An 18520-nucleotide genomic window follows, 5' to 3' on the forward strand; every position below is an offset into this window, starting at 1 on the left:
ACTTTAAATATTCTTTAAAAATCGTATAATTCCTTAAAACGTAATTACTTACCTGTTTTGGATAAAGGTCCCAGTATTGGATTACAAAAGTAACAAGAACATACTATGCCTGCAACTTGAATTTTCTGCCATAGGGAATCATTGACTGTTTTCTATGAAATATTTTCTAAGTGTCAACTTTTAAAATAGCAAAATATTGTCTAAAAATCATCACGGTAATTAAGTTGACTTTTATCACTTGATTCAAAGTACTGACCCAGGGCTGAATCTAGGATCCAGTCCTGGAATTCCAAAAGTAATCCTAAAAGTAATCTGTTGCACATAACTTGAAACTACCATTGAACTCAATGCATAATTGTGTTTAAAATTGTGTTGCCTATTGCAACCACTTGTAACTTTCTATAAAAGTCAATTGCATATTGCAAAAGTATTTATATAAAGCATCTCAGTCTGAGAAAGTATATTTTAATACCTATTGTCGGTTCTAAAATAAACCAAGCATATATTTTTTATATATAAACCATTGACCTAGAGTTCAGTTATTTAGTGTGTAAGACCATTTGCTGGCTGAGTGTGTGCAACAAATGCTTTACACAGTCCTCTGATACTGCCTTACTGCTCGACCAAGCTACCACTTTAGAGAGTACGGTTATATCTAACTTTAGCCTCTGCCAAACCTCTGGGGACTGTGGACTCTATACACCCTGTACCTATTTGGGAACAGTATATACAGAGCCACGTTCTCACAGATGCCCTCTGGGGTGCTTGGTACATTAAATCCCACACTGGCATCAGTGTGGGTTTAATGTGCTGAGAAGTTTGATACCAAACTTCTCAGTCTTCAGTGTTGCCATTGTGGTGCTGTGGAGTTCGTGTTTGATAAGCTCTCAGCACCATGTACTCTTAAATGGCAGCACTGCACTTACAGTGCCCAGGAATGGACCTGGGTACTGTAGGGGCACAGGGCTCCTGCTCCTGTGCCCACACCACTGGCATAGGGCACCCAGCTAGAGGGGTGGCTGTTGTATGCCAGGGCAGTGTAGGTAGTGGGCATGGCACACAGGGATGTGTGCCATGTCGACTCTTTGTTTTGTCTTGTACCCAGACACTGAGCCTGCAAGGGCAGTGTGTGTGTGTTAGGGTACAGGGCCTCTAAGGGTGGCACAATGAGTGCTGCAGCCCTTAGAGGCCTTCCCTGGTCACAAGACCCTGGGTACCTAGGGTACCATTTACCAGGGGCTGACATGTGGCCAGGGTTTGCCAACTTGGGCTTTAGGTTTTTAGGGAAGGAACATAGGCCCTGGGCACCTGATTGGCAGGAGTTCAGGGCACACTCAGTCAAAGTACATTCAGCAATTCAGCAAAAAGTGGGGGCATACCATGCAAGAAAGATGGCACTTTCTCACACCCGTTGCAAATTTCTATTTTTGCTGCTTGGTTTAAAAGACATTTTTTAATTCCCCATTTGGCTGGTGCTCATAACTATTTTTTTGTTTATGACCATTGAATTTGTGGTTGTATTTTTTCGTTTAGTAAATGGACACTATCTCACCGAAAGATCTACAATTAGATTAATTGATGGAACTTTGGCCCCCCACTCCTCATCGCACATCTTGAAAAGGGACCAGACTTTTGTGAATATTACTGCCTGGCCTGTGTTGGATGGGATTGTATGGGATGCTGTTAAATTTCAAATTCATGGTCCCACAGAGGTGATAAATGTCCCCAATCTACTTCGTGTTTCTATGGGGGATGTTGTTAAACAAAACATCCGCTCTGATGATTGGGATGTACAAGCCGTAGAGGGTCTTTTTTCTGATTTGAAATATTATGCTGCTGCTGAAGATTTGTATTTAGACACGGCAACTTATGGGGAGTTGTTTTGCTACCAACACTATGGCAATCATTTCCTGCATAAAGCAAATACATTTAGAAATGTTGTCAATTATACACAATGGGAACATTGCCCTGAGCCCATTGAAGGTAGCTCCGAAACTCTAGTGAACAAATTTACATATTTTACTGATTTCAGTGGATCTGAACCTGAAGCCTTTTATTTTAAAGTGGCGGCTGAGTCAGCTTCCAAAGTTAGAATACAATAATTTAGTGTGGGTCAGTCTAAGTCCTTTAAGGATGAATTGGCTATTGGGGGCTATGAGCTGTGGAAAGATACCGTTGATCTTAAATCTGTTCGGGGTTCTAAAGCATGGCAGTTACAAGGTACAGAAGCTCCGCATCGTGCTTGCCTTATCCCAAACCACATGTTTTTGAATTCTACAATTTTTCAAACCACCTGCTTTGGATTGGCTACTTCCAAAAAGATGAATTCCCCCTATTCCTGATCTGGGCGCTTATCCAAGATGGGTTAATCACACAGATCTGCCCCTTGATGCTTTGCAGTCATTTATTACTAATACATCCTTCAACATTTCCAACTTCGATCCGAAGGGGTGGTTGATATGGCATAGGAGCTCAGATTCCTGTCAACATCGTTTTCTGGATCGGTACCCTGACTATACACAGGTTAGAGTGGACCCCCGCTTTGAATCTTCCCATTCTGTTACTACCTATTCTGTAGGGAAGTTATGTCAGACCTGGCTGAAACATTCCACCTTGACAGCTGTTAAGCTTCATTTATCAAAACTGAACAACAAAGTGGATTTGAATGATTTTGTTAAGGGTCCTGTGGGTGGCAGGTCCAAAAGATGGGTGTATGCTATTCATAACAAAGTTTGGAAATTATCTCAAATTGAAGCTGCATCCAGATTAAGGGCTATTGATCAAGCACATTTGGAAAAAGTGCTAGCTGGCATCAATAATAGCATTAACACCCTTTCGTCCAGAATTTACACATTAGATAATATTGTTTCATCTGTTGTGGATATTGTACAGGATGATATGTCTGTTTTATACCATGGTCAAAATCAATTGCGTTCTATAATGCAGTTTGCATGGACTTTACAAACATTGAAGGCTGGGAAAGTTCCCTGGGACTACATGAATACTTCATCTTTATTCCTGCCGTTTAATCTGACTGCAAAACAGGTCATGTCCATGAAAGATGCAACATACTCATTATTGCATATTGAAAAGATTGAACCTTTACCTTTCTCTGGGGCCGAATCGAACTCAGCTGTGTGGCTTAGCCACGGTTTAATCACCTTGCCGTTTCCATTGTTTAAGTTCAGTTCATGTATGAAACATTATGCCCTAGGCAGATATGAACCATTGGCTACTGCTTTCCTGCATGAAGTGTGGTCGCTCCCATTTACTTACAGGTGCATGAGAGAGGGTAAAGAAGTTTATTTAAAAGGAGAGGAATGCACTTCCACACCTGATCACTCTGTAGTCTGTAGGCACATCCAATTGCATGGCACCTACAACGTTCAGGCACCGAATTTGGCTTGCATTCTGAAGGGAAATCCTGTGCCAGCAATTACACTGACTTTTACATTATTAGCTAACGGTAGCTATTTGCTTTTAAATAATGAGACATGCTGCGGGATGCTAGTGGGGATTCCGTACATTGTAACTGTCTCACAACGCGTAGTCTGCTGTAAAAATGTCCTTTTCCCGCCCCGCATGGGAGACTGGATGTATCCATCTGGCCTTCCATCCCAACCTTGAAAGCAGAGTTCAACAACGTGAGCAGAATAAGGGCTCTATTGTCTCAAAAAGAAGTCGCTCTGACTTCCCCCCGTAAAACATTCATCCTTCACGTGGCAAACACTCGCACCGAGGTGCATGCGCTTTTAAATACTGATCTCCCCCTTCATTTTGGTGCTCTGATTCATACTATATTCAATGCCTCGTCAACAACTGGCTTGGTGCATTTTTTCAAAGTTGTGGGCTCCGGCCTCGTTACCTCCTTCCAAACAATATTAGGTGTGATACCGGCATTTTTTCATTCTATTTTTTCCAGTGTCTTCGGCGGGCTACCTTTGATTCTCGCCCTGACTGCTGGTGTGCTCCTGTTGGTTTGTTTGTTTCGCAATGGCTGCACGATCTGTATCACACGACAACCCGTCGCGGCTGTTTCAGCTGCGCAACCGGATGCTTGAATACTATGGAACATTACCGCTGGCCACTTTAAGCGTGGCCTATGGATTATTCTTCCAGTTCTCCTACTTTACTTGCGTGCAATCTGTTTTTCATTGCCTAGATTGTCCATTCGAATGGGCTCTGGATTTGTGCCTCTCGAACACGGTGTCTCCTGCCCCGGATTATGATCGACTAATGAGTCCCTTGGTGGCTCATGAGTTGGACTGTTCTGGCATCGGGATTATGGCCTGTGGAGCGGCACATGGAGTCCTAGGGAATTGGGATACATATGCGGCAGCATATGACTTCTTGGCAGGAAGTTATCTTGAAGAACACGCAAGTTGTCCTCAGTGCTAGAGGCTCCGGTTATCGAAGAATATGTATGTTCATTTACTTTACTTGACTGGATGGCTGAATCTTTTACAGAACATTATAATGACTTCCTCTTGGAGGCAGTTGCTACTTATTGTGCCAACACGTTGATGGATTAACTTGGAAGTTGTCCATCTTCCAAAAGTCCAAACCCAGATTTTAATTTTTTTTTCTTTTTTACTCCACATTAGGCTCTGTCACGCCTTTGCGAGATCTTTTAATTTTTTACTTTTTCTAACAAGTTTTTCGAACTGTCACTACCAATTATATGGATTGGCAATACGTGAACTTGGTTCTATCGCAATCGAACTTGAACTCTGCGTTCCTACTTTGCTTCCCTATTTTGTTCGTGGTCCAATCAAGGGAGGGTGTTGTGGAGACGGGGTTCTATATGCACACATTGCTATGTTAGCATAAGCGCTTTAGATGTAAAACGCCATCTTGCCACTTTGCTGCTTTTGCACATGACACTGCAGGTAGCTGTTATTACAAGAGAAACTGCTTGCTTTTTTTTCACATGAGAACGGTCTGTTGTTCACATCCCTAGACGTGCACCGCGACCTTAGTCTGAAAACTGTGTGCAGAAGCCGTCAAGGCCAAATAACAATGTATGCTTTTGAATTTAGGTTCATCGGCCCATGCTCTAGCCATAACATGCACACAGCTGCAAGTATCTGAAACTCGGGTGCCTTTAATATTGCATTTGCATGCATGAATCAGACACTTGGAGAAAACCTTTTCCAGATTCTGTGATGTGATTCACCTGAGCTGATATTTACGGTATGGGGTTCCCCATTCAAGCCTAGAGACCTTCTATTAGTTTCATAAAACTAGCTTACTAGCGAAGGGAGGGTGGTTGTTTTCCACTATCATTTGTAATATGATTTCTCCCTTCATTTTTTATGGTATTGTAACAATGCTGATGGTTTTGTTTTTAATCATTTGTCTGCTTATGTTAGCCAAAGTACTGCACCTAAGAGCACGTAATTAACAAACATTTTAAACTTTACCGTGTCTCTGATTACTCTTGTTGTGGACTGTTGAGAATAATACCGAAAAGGTGTTTCTGATTCCCACCATTCCTGAGAGTACTCTAAGTCGCTTGTTCTGGGTTGTCTAATCATTGGTAGCTTCGAGATAATACGGAGAACGAATGAGACACTGATGCTAGTCGGATAGGGGTTCTGGGTACTGAGGTGAGTTTTTGTACACCATAATTCACTGAGGTCCTGGTTTTCCTGCTCATAGTTCTGTGCATGAGCAGAATACCTGCAACAGCAATGAAGGCGTACTTATTCTTCGTGGACTGACCCACTATTGTGTTTTCCCAAAGCTGCGCTTGAACTCCACCTGAGAGCCAAGCCTCCACTCGCAAGACTGGTGGGGTGTCTGTGAAAGAGCACACCCGGTGGGGTAATACACACGCTCCCTTGACCTCCAGCTGCTCTAGGTTGATGGTCAGACACAAGGAGTGCCCCGGCCAGACTGAGGGAAAGCGGTCCCAACCGGCAAAGTAAGTACAATTTCACTTAGGTTGAGTGTTTTCCCATTCAGACAAAACACGAGCATATACTTTTTTTAACCACGTAGATTTCCCATAAAGTGTAGACGGGAGCTGTTCCTTTTACTACTCACGATTCCTGTGAATCACCCATCCGCATGCTTCGTAAGCGTGTTGAGGTCCCTCTCACAGGTACTTTTTGATCCCGTTGCTCGTCGCCAGTGTAGTAGTTGGTGTCACACTTTCGGCAGGAAACGAAGAGACTCGGTAAAGGTGAAACAAGATGGTTTATTGAGAGAAGTACAACAGAGGACCCCAGCCACAGCTATGATCGCCAACACACTCAGTAAATGCTCCGCACAGGGAGCTCACCTTAGAACGTTGGCCACTGTGACATTCTAATGACTGTCACAGTGGCGCAACCCAACAGAACATCAGGAGAGGGGGTGGGTGGCACGGCAAAGGATCCCCAAGCGGCGGAGGATACCACAAAATGGTATTCAGCCAAAAACATGAACGGTTTTTGCCAGCTTTAAAAACCTTTGATTCCAGTTTACTGCCTTGTTCTTCACTCTAGCACTTTGTTTTCAATTAGGTTTTTAGCAAATGAATATGATACGTTGACTGATTAACAGAATTAAAAGGCAGCACTAGATGCATCGTTGCATGATAGTCTGGATGGACGCTGTGATGTTTGTCCATGTGCGTCACATAGCAAAGATTTCGTAAAGTCCAGAGGGGAATGAGGCATCAGTCACTTCCACTTACTCACCATTGACATGTGCTTCCAAGGAACCCTGCATCCGTTTGTGTGCAATGTTGGGTCGGATGTACAAGTCCTTCAGCTTGGGGTTACTGCGGTTCATGTTGATTACCAAGGAGTCTTGTTTCACAATGCCCTGTAAGAAACCAATATACACATGAAATAGAATGTCGGCCCACCTTTTAGCTAGAGACAATAGTTGACTGTCTTTAACAGGCCTGCATCCCCATCTGTTCAATACTTTCCCCACCTCCTTCTCTTTCTCCTCTGCCTCTCGTGTCTTATAGCGCTTTTGCACTTCTTTTATGATGCGGAAGGCACTTTGGAGATTTGTGGCAGGAACCGCTGTTTCTCCAGGGACTTTCATGTTGGAGGCCCGGTATGTTCTGGAGAAAGTGGATAAGAAGAAGAGACAAATGAAGAATAAAAGACGAAGGGAACAGAATGAGAAATTAATTATACACACTTGACATGGAAATGGTTTTAGAGCCAGATATGGAACAAGTAGAAGGCGTTTACCCCCCAATGGCATGAACAAATAAAAACAAGCATTTACAATGCAACTTGTCTCGCCTTTGGGGCCTTATAAGTATTTAGCCAATGCAGCATAATATCTGCAGCTGGGGACTATTACTGCTTTCACCGGTATGGCAGGGTCCAATATTCTAAAAGAGAGGGAGAAGAATAGGAGGAGACCAATTAGCGAGGGGGGGGGGTTTGCATAGGACGCAGTTTAGTTAATGCCGCAGGTGGGAGAAAACGAAAGACAAGCAGGCAAGAAAAATAAACCGAAAGGAAAATGTTACTTACCCAGTAAGCATCTGTTCTTGGCATGTAGAGCTGTAGATTGACATGCTTTGCATACTCCTGCCATCTAGTGTTGGGTCCGGATGTTTGCAAGTTTGTTTTCTTCGAAGAAGGCTTCCCAGTCATGAGGTAAGGGGACTCCTCCTTTTGGTGATATTGCGCATGGGCATCGACCACATTGTTAGATTGTTTTCCCGCAGAAGGTGAGAATGGAGTTAGTAAGTGTAGAATAAAGATGTCCATGCGTATGTATAGGAGTAAGAAACTGCAACAGGTGTAGGTACCCGGGGAGGCGGGTGGGTGCATGTGAATCTACAGCTCTACATGTCAAGAACAGATGCTTACTGGGTAAGTAACATTTTACGTTCGAGGCATGTGAGCTGTAGATCACATGCTTTGCATAGACTATACAGCAGTATCCTCCCAAAGCGGTGGCTAACCTGTAGCTGTTGCTTGAAAGAGTTCCAAGAACTACCTGGCCTACATTAGCTTGTTGTCTCGCTAACATATGTACACAATAGTGCTTGGTGAATGTGTGCGGTGTTGACCATGCTGCAGCTTTACAGATGTCAGCTAAGGGGATGTTTCCTAAAAAAAGCATAGTAGCCTCTAGTTGGCGGATGGAATGCACTCTAGGGGGTATAGGTAAAGACCTCTTTGCTTTTGCAAAGCATGTTTGGATACACTTAACAATCCACCGAGCAATACCCGATTTAGAAAAGTAATTGCCTTTGTGTGGTGGAGAAAAAGCCACAGAGTTGCTTAGTTTGACAAAATGGTTTTGTCCCTTCTATGTAATACAATAAGGCTCGACTAACATCTAAAGTGTGTCGAGAGACAGTTCTGGCCCTGAATCTGGTTAAGGAAAGAACCCAGGCAACTCAGATTGATTGATGTGAAAGGCAGATACCATTTTGGGTAGAAATTTGGGGTTAGTGCAAAGAACCACTTTGTTTTTGTGGAGTTGGAAAAATGGTTCCTCTAGGGTTGGTGCCTGTAGCTCACCCACTCTCCTCAGTGATGTAACAGCAATGAGGAAAGCAACTTTCCAAGTGAGAAATTGCACTTCACATATATGCAATGGCTCGAAGGGTGGACCCATTAGTCTGGTAAGGACAATGTTAAGATTCCACACTGGAGCAGGTGGAAGTCTTGGTGGAATAACTCTGGAGTCCTTCCATAAAGGCCTTGATACCAGGTACTCTGAAAAGGGACAGATGCTGTCTATTTTGAAGGTATGCAGCTATTGCGGCGAGATGTAAGCGTATGGATGTGTAAGCCAATCCCGACTGCTGCAAGTGTAGTAAGTAACATATTATATTTTGAATGGAAGCATATAACGGTATGATTTGGTAATTACAATATATAACAAACTGCTTCCATTTAGCTGCGTAGCAAGCCCTTGCAGTAGGCCTTCTGGCATCTTTAATGATTCATACAGTCTGGTGGAAGGTTCAGATAACCAAACTAGGATTTCAGTTGCCAGATCGCTGGTTGAGTTCTTTGGGATTTGGATGTCTTACGTCTCCATGGCACTGTGCGAGGAGACTGGGTGTGAGATGTAGTTTTTGATGAGGAACAACTGAGAGCTCCAACAGGGTAGTGAACCAAGGTTGACGGGCCTATGTGGGAGCTACTAGGATCAGTGTGAGGGATGTTTGTCCAAGCTTCTGAACCACTAGTGGAACGAGTGGAAGAGGCAGATTAGCATAGGCATATATACCTGACTAGTTCATCCATAGAGCATTGCCTTTGGACAATGGGTGTGGATACCTGGAGGCGGAGTTTGGGCATTTTGTGCTGGTGTGTGAAGAACAGATCTATCTGTGGAAAACCCCACATTTGAAAGAATGGGAGGAGAACTTGAGGGTGAAGTTCCCACTCGCGAATCTGTAGTCTCTGCCTGCTGAGAAGGTCTGAGATTGGACTGTTTACTCCTGGGAGGTGTTCTGCCAGGAGAGAAATATTGTGATGTATGGCCTACCTCCAAATGGCTTATGCAAGGCGTGACAGCTGTTCGCCCCCCCCCCCTGTTTCTGTATGTAATACATGGCTGTAATGTTGTCGGTGCGGACTAGGACAGCTTTGTCTGGAAGGCTTTGAGCTCTAGAAATACTGCTAGCAGCTCTAGATGATTTATATGAAGTTGCTTTTGCTTTACACTTCACAAACCTTGAACTGTGTGAGTTTGAAGATGAGCTCCCCAACCAGAGCACAATGTGTCTGCTGTTAGCACGGTCTGTGGAACTGGGTCGATGAAGGGCCACCCTTTTGATAAATTGTGGATTCCACAACTGCAGAGAGCGATGGGTGCGGCCATCCTCCAACACTACATCTGACAATTGACCCAGAGACGGATTCCAATGATGTGCTAAGCTTTCTTGAAGGGGACACATTTGAAGTTTTGCATGGGGAACAATCATGATGCAAGACCCCATCATTCCTAGTAGCTGAATATATTCGAGCTTTTAGTGACTGGTCGGGCTGAAACGGAGATTAGAGCCTGAATATTGCTGATGCTGGCTGCATTGTGACAGGCTAGAGCTTTGAGTATTGAGAGTGGCTCCCAAATATGTTTGTGTGTTGGAGATAGGACTTAAACACATTTACTGTGAACCCCAGATTGTGCAGTAATTGTAGTGTTATTTGAGTGTGCTGGAGACACTTTGGGTAAGAGCTGGCTTTGATGAGCCAGTCGTCCAAGTATGGGGAGACATGAATATGCTGTCTTCCCAGGTGAGCAGCGACTACTGCCAGGCATTTGGTGAATACTCTGGGGGCAGAGGTGACTCAGAATGGAATCACTTTGAACTGGTAGTGTTGTCCCTCAACCACAAAACTGAGATATTTGCGATGAGCGGGATGTATTGGAATATGGAAGTATGCATCCTTTAAGTCTACTAGAGTAGACAAAGTCGCCTTGCTGTAGGAGTGCGAGCACTTGTTGAAGAGTGACCACATGAAAGTGATCTCAGTGAATACATTGATTTAGCTCTCGGAGGTCTAATACAGGCATGAGAGAGCTGTCCTTTTTGGGTATGAGAAAGTACAGGGAGTACACGCTCGATCCTTGATATTGTAATGGTACAGGCTCTAAAGCTCCATTTTGAAGAGAGTGAACCTCCTGTTTGAGGAGCTGTAGATGCTCTGGTGACATTTTGTGTGAACGTGGGGGAATGTTTGAGGGATTGTTGGTAAGCTCCAGGCAATAACCAGATTGAATAATTCCTAGGACCCATTTTTCTAAAGTTATTGTAGGCCAGACAGGGAAGAATTGAGAGAGAGTCCCCAGACAGGTGTGGAATGATCAGAGGGAAGGGGAGGCAAGTAACTGTTTATTGAGGGGGAGGTGGTGGTGTGTGTGGACCCTTTACCTCTTTTCCTTGCCATTATTGCCTCTAAATCCACCTCGAAAGTAACCTCTTTAAGAGGATGACTGACGCCTTTATACGATGTAGAGGTGTTGTCTGTAGATATGTTTTTGGAGCCCCCCCTGCAGAAGGAGCGACGAAAAGGTCCCCGACTGGATGGGGACCGTAGGGCTTCCATAGATTTTGCAACATCTGTGTCCTTTTCTAAGGAAGTGTCTACAACAGGACCAAAGAGATGTTCTTTATCAAAAGTTAAGTTTAAGATAGAAGCCTGTACTTCGGGTTTAAACCCTGAAATTCGAAGCAAGACGTGCCTTGTTAGCAAGACACTGGTGTTGATTGCACGAGCCTAAGTGTCAGCTGCATCTAAAGTGCATCTAATAGATGTGTTTGAAATTAACTTTCCTTCCTGAACTAGGTCGTGTGCCTTCGACTTCTGTTCATCAGGTAGAAATCGGAGCAATTGTTCCAATTTGTCGTAGTGCACTCTGTCGTATCCAGCTAAGAGAGCCTGGGTATTGGCAATATGCAGTGATTGGCTGCCTGTGCAGCTACTCTTTTTTCCCCAGCGGCATCTATTAGTTTAGATTACTTATCTGGAGGAGGGGCATTCACCGATGTTTGTGAGATTGCCCATTTACGGGCATTAGAAATCACTAAGGAATCTAATGGTAATTGACCCTCAATGTAAACTGGATCAGATGGTGCAGATTTATACTTTTTATCGACCTTTGGTGTAAGACTTCGTGCGCGAACCGGATCTTTAAAGATGTCGTCTGCATGTCTGAGCATACCCTTAAGCATAGGCAGTGTGTGAGTGGATCTTTAGGAAGCCTCAAGTGACTTTATGAAGCTGAACTACATGATATTCAGCAGCCCTATTTATTAGTTCCATGTACCCTACATTATCAGGTAGAGAGGGTTTTGTAGGGTATAGATTTAGATTGTTTTCTGTGTTTGGATCGGTGTTATAATCGTTCCATGGATCAGGACTATTATCATCTACCCTGTCCCTGTCATCCTGGTTGTCAGGTGATTGTGGTCGTGGTGAATTTATGGGTGTTATTAATAAATTTGGGTCAGGTGGGGAAGGAGGTGTTAGAGGAGGAGCAGAGGGGTTAGTACCAACTTGTTTTCACTTAAGAGGTATGTGGTAAGTGTCCTCCGTTTCTGGTTTGCGTTTCTGGTTTGCGTTTTGATGGCAATTTTGCATAAGGAATATGCTACTTACCAGTATGCATCTGTTCTTGGCATGTAGAGCTGCAGAGCCACACACTTAGGAAAAGATCGCCATCTGGTGTTGGGCTCGGATGTTTGCAGGTTGTTGTTGTCTTCGGAAGAAGTCTTTGGTCACGAGATAGGTGACTCCTCCCTTGGACCACAGTGCGCATGGGCATCCACTCCATCCTCAGATTGTTTTTTGCCATGATGGGAAATGATGGAGTATGTAAAAAATAAAGAAAAGGATGTCCATGTGTAATGTCTAATTAAGACAATGCTGGAACAGATACAGGTTCCGAGGGAGGTGGGTGGGCGTGTGTGGCTCTGCAGCTCTACATGCCAAGAACAGATGCCTACTGGTAAGTAGCATATTCCGTTCGAGGCATATGAGCTGCAGATCACACACTTAGGATAGACTATACAGCAGTGTCTCCCCTAGCGGTGGTCACCTGTATCTGTTGCAGCAGTTTGGAATAAAGTTTTAAGGACAGCCTGGCCTACAGAAGCTTGTTGTTTTGCTTGCACATGAACACAGTAATGTTTAGTGAAGGTGTGTGTTGTAGACCATGTGGCTGCCTTACAAATATCTTCTAAGGGAATGTTTCCTAAGAATCCCATAGAAGCCCCTATTTTGCGTGTGGAGTGCGCTCTAGGGGGAACTGTTAGAGTGCGTTTAGCTTTTTGGTAACATATTTGGATACATTTAACTATCCACCTGGCTATCCCTGATTTGGAAATGGGGTTGCCTTTATGTGGTGGAGAGAAAGCAACAAACAATTGTTTGGTTTTGCAGAAAGATTTAGTCCTGTCAATGTAATAAAGCAGGGCTCTTTTAACATCTAAGGTGTGAAGAGCTATTTCAGCTACCGAGTCTGGATTTGGGAAGAACACTGGTAGCTCGACTGATTGGTTAAGATGGAATGGAGAAATGACCTTTGGCAGGAATTTTGGATTTGTTTTAAGAACCACTTTGTTACAATGTAGTTGTAGGAATGGTTCTTGTATGGTTAAAGCCTGGATCTCACTCACCCTTCTAAGGGATGTGATAGCAATAAGGAAAGCTACTTTCCATGTAAGGAATTGTAGTTCACATTTATGCAGGGGTTCAAATGGGGGACCCATGAGCCTTGTAAGAACAATGTTTAGATTCCACACTGGAGAGGGTGGTAATCTTGGAGGAATGATCCTTTTAAGACCTTCCATGAAGGCTTTGATTGCAGGCACTCTAAATAGTGACAAGTGTTGTCGATTTTGTAAGTAGGCAGCTAATGCTGCTAGGTGGAGACGTATGGATGAGTACGCTAAATTACATCTTTGCAAGTGTAGTAAGTAGCAAATTATGTTTTGGATGGAAGCATTTAGTGGGTGTATGTCATTGTTAGTGCAGTAAATGGCAAATCTTTTCCATTTTGCAGCGTAACAGGCTCTAGTGGTAGGTCGTCTGGCCTCTTTTATAATATTCATGCAGTCTGGAGGTAGGTTGAGGTAACCGAACTCTAAGACTTCAGGAGCCAGATCGCTAGGTTAAGTTGATGGGGATCTGGGTGTCTGATTTCTCCATGGTATTTCTCCATGGTTCTGTGTTAGTAGGGACGGGGAGAGGCACAGTTTTTGGTGTGGAACTAGAGAGAGTTCCAGGAGTGTTGTGAACCAGGGCTGGCGTGCCCATGTGGGAGCTACTAATATGAGCTTGAGAGACTGTTGCCTGAGTTTGCGTACTACAAACGGAATGAGTGGGAGAGGCGGAAAAGCGTACGCAAATCTGCCTGACCAGTTCATCCATATTGCATTGCCCTTCGACTGTGGGTGGGGAAACCTGGCGGCGAAGTTTGGGCATTTTGCGTTTTCGTGTGTGGCGAACAGGTCTATGTTTGGTTGGCCCCATTTTTGGAAGAATTGGAGTAGGACTTGTGGGTGTGATTCCCATTCGTGGATCTGTTGGGTTTGGCGACTTAACAAGTCGGCAATCTGATTGTGAACTCCTGGAAGGTGTTCTGCTAGTAGGTAGATATTCTGGGGAATTGCCCATCTCCAAATCTTCTGTGCGAGCTGGGACAGCTGGAGAGAATGTGTGCCCCCCTGTTTTTGTATATAATACATGGCTGTCATGTTGTCCGTGCGGATGAGGACAGCTTTGTTCTTTAGATGTAATTGGAATGATTTTAGTGCTAAGAACACTGCCAGTAGTTCCAGGTAATTGATATGGAGCACTTTCTGTTGGGTGGTCCATTTGCCCTGAGTGGTGTGTCCCAGGAGATGGGCTCCCCACCCTGTGAGGGATGCGTCGGTTGTCAGCACTATCTGTGGAAGAGGCTCCAAGAACGGCCGCCCTTTGGACAGGTTTATGGTGTTCCACCATTTTAGGGAGCGATGTGAGCGGCTGTCCACTAACACCAGATCCGTAAGTTGTCCGTGAGCCTGATTCCACTGTTGTGCTAGGCATTCCTGTAAGGGGCGCATCTGAAGTCTTGCATAAGGCACAATGAAGATGCATGACGACATCCTGCCTATGAGTTGCATGAACACTCTTGCTGGGAGAGTGTTGGGGTTGACATTTTAAGATGAGAGCTTGTATATTGGCTATCCTGGCTGGGCTGGTATAAGCTATAGCCTTGGAGGTATTTATGGTGGCTCCCAGATATTGCTGTATTTGGGAGGGTTGTAGTCGAGGTTTGGGATAGTTGATGGTGAATCCCAAGTTGTGTAAAATTTGAATAGTTTGGTGGGTGTGTAGAACGCATTTGTGGAGTGAATTGGCTTTTATGAGCCAATCGTCCAGATATGGGAAGACGTGAGTTTGTCGTCTTCGGAGATGCGCTGCCACTACTGCTAGGCATTTGGTGAATACTCTGGGCGCAGTTGTCACTCCGAAGGGGAGTACTGTGAACTGATAATGTTGCCCGTCTACCATGAATCTTAGATACTTCCTGTGCGCAGGATGCATGGGAATGTGGAAATAGGCATCCTTGAGATCTAGTGTGGCAAGGAAGTCGCCTTGCTGTAGTAGTGGGAGCACTTGTTGAAGAGTGATCATATGGAAATGATCTGAGTGTATGTAATGATTTAGGAGTCTGAGGTCTAGTATAGGCCTTAATGTTTCGTCTCTTTTGGGGATTAGGAAGTAAAGAGAGTATACCCCTGTGCCCTGGTGTTGTAAGGGGACTGGCTCTATTGCGTGTTTGTGAAGCAATGAGAGAACCTCTTGTTTGAGTAGCCTAAGATGGTCTGGTGACATGGGGCGCTGTTTGGGAGGTATGTGTGGGGGGGGGTATTTGTGAGTTCCAGGCAGTAACCATACTGGATAATTTGTCTTACCCACTTGTCTGTTGTAATGGAATTCCAGACAGGTAGGAACTGTTTGAGTCTTCCCCTGACTGGAGTGGAATGGTCTGGGGGGAGTGGAGGCAAGTCACTGTTTAGTGGCGGGGGAGGTACGAGTGTTGGTGTTGCCTCGACCTCGTCCTTTGGTGTTATTTCCTCTATATCCTCCTCTAAAATATCCTCTATTGGAGGATGTTTGTGGAGAGTTTTTGTTGGAGGAGGTGTCTGCTCCAGTAGTTTTGGATGCCCCTCTATAGAAGGAGCATCGAAAGGAGCCACGAGGTTGTGGAGACTGCAATGCTCCCATAGATTTAGCAGTCTCTGTGTCTTTCTTCATTTTTCTAGTGCAGTATCTACTGCTGGTCCAAACAGTTGCTCTTGATTAAATGGTTGGCTGAGTATGGTACTTTGTACTTCTGGTTTGAAGCCTGAAATGCTTAGCCGAAGTACGCTTGTATTTATTGCTCTAGAGGCAGTGTCAGCGGCGTCAAGAGCACATTGAGGCATTAGAGATGAGCTTTCCCTCTTGTATAAGGTCATTTGCCTGGGCCTTGTATTGGTCTGGTAAGTGTTGTAGAAGGTCTTCTAACTGATCATAGTGAGCTCTATCATAGCGTGCTAATAGGGCTTGTGTGTTGGCAATACGCCAATGGTTAGCTGCTTGTGCTGCTACCCTTTTGCCTGAGGCTTCTAAAAGTTTGGATTCTTTGTCTGGGGGCGGTGTATCTCCTGTTGTTTGGGATTTAGCCCGTTTCCTTGCATTGGAAACAACTAAAGAATCTAGAGGGAGCTGTCCTTTAATGTAAGGAGGATCTTCTGGGGCAGGTCTACATTTATTTTCAATTCGAGGGTTAAGTATCCTGGCCCGTACGGGGTCTTTAAAAACTTCAGTGGCGTGTTTGATGACCCCTTTAATCATGGGTAAAATCTGAACTGATTTTTGGGACTGCTCAAAGGTGTCTAGGAGGAAGTCTTCCTCGGGTGCATCAGAGTGCATGGTGACGCCATGGTAAAGTGCTGCCCTGTGCACTAGTTGTCCAAACCCTAGGTGGTCATCTGGGGGTGAGGGTTTTGAAGGATAGGTAGTAGGGTCAGGTATATCCGGCAGGGGGTAAGCCCAGTCGTCTAGTGGTACAGCATCCAGATTTGTGAAAGGATCATTAGGATCATTAAGATCATCCGGATCCACCCCTCCCGCTAGGTCATCATAATCATCCTGTGGAGGTAGTGTATGTGAAGGAGATGGAAGAGGTAGTGGAGGTGGGGTTAATAGGTGAGACAGGAGAGGAAGGAGGAATGGGTGAGGTGGCCGAGTCCTTCTTCTTTACAGGAGCTGGAGAAGGTGTTGTGTCCAGCTTCTTTTTCTTATATGGCACAGCAGTGACATGTCCTGTTTTTGGATTAATATAGATCCTTTTTTGTGTTGGATCTGGGCGGAAAAGTTCTTGTTCTTCTGGAGGAGGCTTTGGCGCCGATTTTTTCGGTTCCGATCTAGGTTTAAGGTGATCGGTAGAGTCTTTGGCCTTAGGAGGTGTGAGATAGTCCTTAGCCGGTTGTTTTGGCACCGATGATGTTTTTGGTGCCGATGAAGGTTTCGGTGCCGATGAAGGTTTCGGTGCCGAAGTGAAATCTTTGGGTTTGGGAGCCTTCGGTGCCGGTTTATCTACTGGCCTGGAAGGATTCGGTGCCGGAGTTCCCGGTGCCGGTCTCGGTGCCGAGAGGTCTTGCGCTTTCGGTGCGAAGGTGCTGGTGGGACAATAATATGTGGTTTGCTCGGAGCCGAGCCACCGGAAGGCTTGTATTTCTTCGGAGCCGAGCTCAAAGGCGGGGCTTCTGAAGGTTGTTTTCAGTCGCGACTGGGGCCAGCTGGCGAAGTCTTGACCAATGCCTTTTTTGGAGGGGTTGGGGTAAGGGTATCAGTACTCACGCGTTGCCCCGGAGTAATGGGGTCGTCTGAGTCGTCTGCTTCTGATATAATTTGAAGCTCCTTGGAATCTTCCTCCGGGACATCAGGACCCTCGTCGAAGATGTCCTCCGGTTCCGGGGCTGGTCTGTGTGTCATGATATGGCGACGAGCTCTTCGATCTCGAATGGTCTTCTTCAAGCCGAATGCGGCGCAGGCTGGACAGCTGGACTCGTCGTGTACCGGTGACAGGCACAGGTTGCAGACCTTGTGATGGTCACTGTGCGGGAACTTTGCTCCACATTAGGGGCATTTTTTAAACGGCGTCCTTTCCATGAGCCGTAGGCCTCATGGCGCGGATAGGTGGAATCGCCCGCATCGACGTCCAGAACTGGTCCGATGAACTCGATGTCGAGTGAAGGTGTATGGATGAAGTTTTTGAAGTTTGTGTCGCTTCGAAAAGTTCGATTTAAAAGTTTTCTACCGGAGTGGAAAAGTTACATCCGAACCCAGTGGCGGAAAAAAACAATCTGAGGATGGAGTGGATGCCCATGCGCACTGTGGTCCAAGGGAGGAGTCACCTATCTCGTGACCAAAGACTTCCTCCGAAGACAACAACAACCTGCAAGCATCCGAGCCCAACACCAGATGGCGATCTTATCCTAAGTGTGTGACCTGCAGCTCATATGCCTCGAACATATGTTTTGGGATTGATGACCAGTTCCTTTTGTTTCGGGTCTGGGTTTGAAGGCAGGAATGTCGAAACAAGGCTCCTTCGATGAAGTAGTAGTTGTTTTATCTTTCAGTGCCAATATTTTTTAAGTTGAGGTTTTAGGCGCCAAAGTATTCGGATTCGAAGATGGTTTCAGTACCAAAGGAGTGGATGCCGAAACGTGTTTTGGTATCGATACAGATTGTTTCGGCTCGGTGCCCGAATGCAGCCGACTCGATCCCGAGCCAGAAGGCTTTAATATTTCTTTCAGTGCCGGGCCCGAAGGCGGGGCGTTGGAAACGTGTTGTCGGTGCAGACCTTGACCCGAAGGCAGAGGAGGGACCGGGGCCTTTTTCTTAGGCAGAGGTGGAGTTTGGGGGATGGGGGGACCCTGCGGAATCTCTTCAACCATGTCGGAGTTGGCTACTGACACGGAAATGAGCTCCTTTTCTTCCTTGGCTCCTTGCGTGTCGTAGACGTCTTGTTCGTAATCTTCTCCAAGAGATCC

The 18520-nt window shown here is 45.2% G+C and overlaps 1 protein-coding gene across 1 annotated transcript in view; it reads right to left on the reverse strand.

The window, feature by feature from the left end:
• The window catches only part of LOC146869416 (FACT complex subunit SPT16-like), a 276041-nt gene that overhangs the window by 132928 nt on the left and 124593 nt on the right, over positions 1 to 18520 (reverse strand). Inside the window, exons 9-10 of the mRNA XM_085599793.1 lie at positions 6928 to 7063; positions 6687 to 6813 (exon numbers count right to left, since the gene is read on the reverse strand). Coding sequence (XP_085455919.1) covers positions 6687 to 6813; positions 6928 to 7063 — 263 coding nt within the window. The remainder of the gene's footprint in view (positions 1 to 6686; positions 6814 to 6927; positions 7064 to 18520) is intronic.

Source organism: Triturus cristatus, chromosome 1_1, assembly GCF_964204655.1.
Source record: "Triturus cristatus chromosome 1_1, aTriCri1.1, whole genome shotgun sequence".
NCBI lineage: Eukaryota > Metazoa > Chordata > Amphibia > Caudata > Salamandridae > Triturus > Triturus cristatus.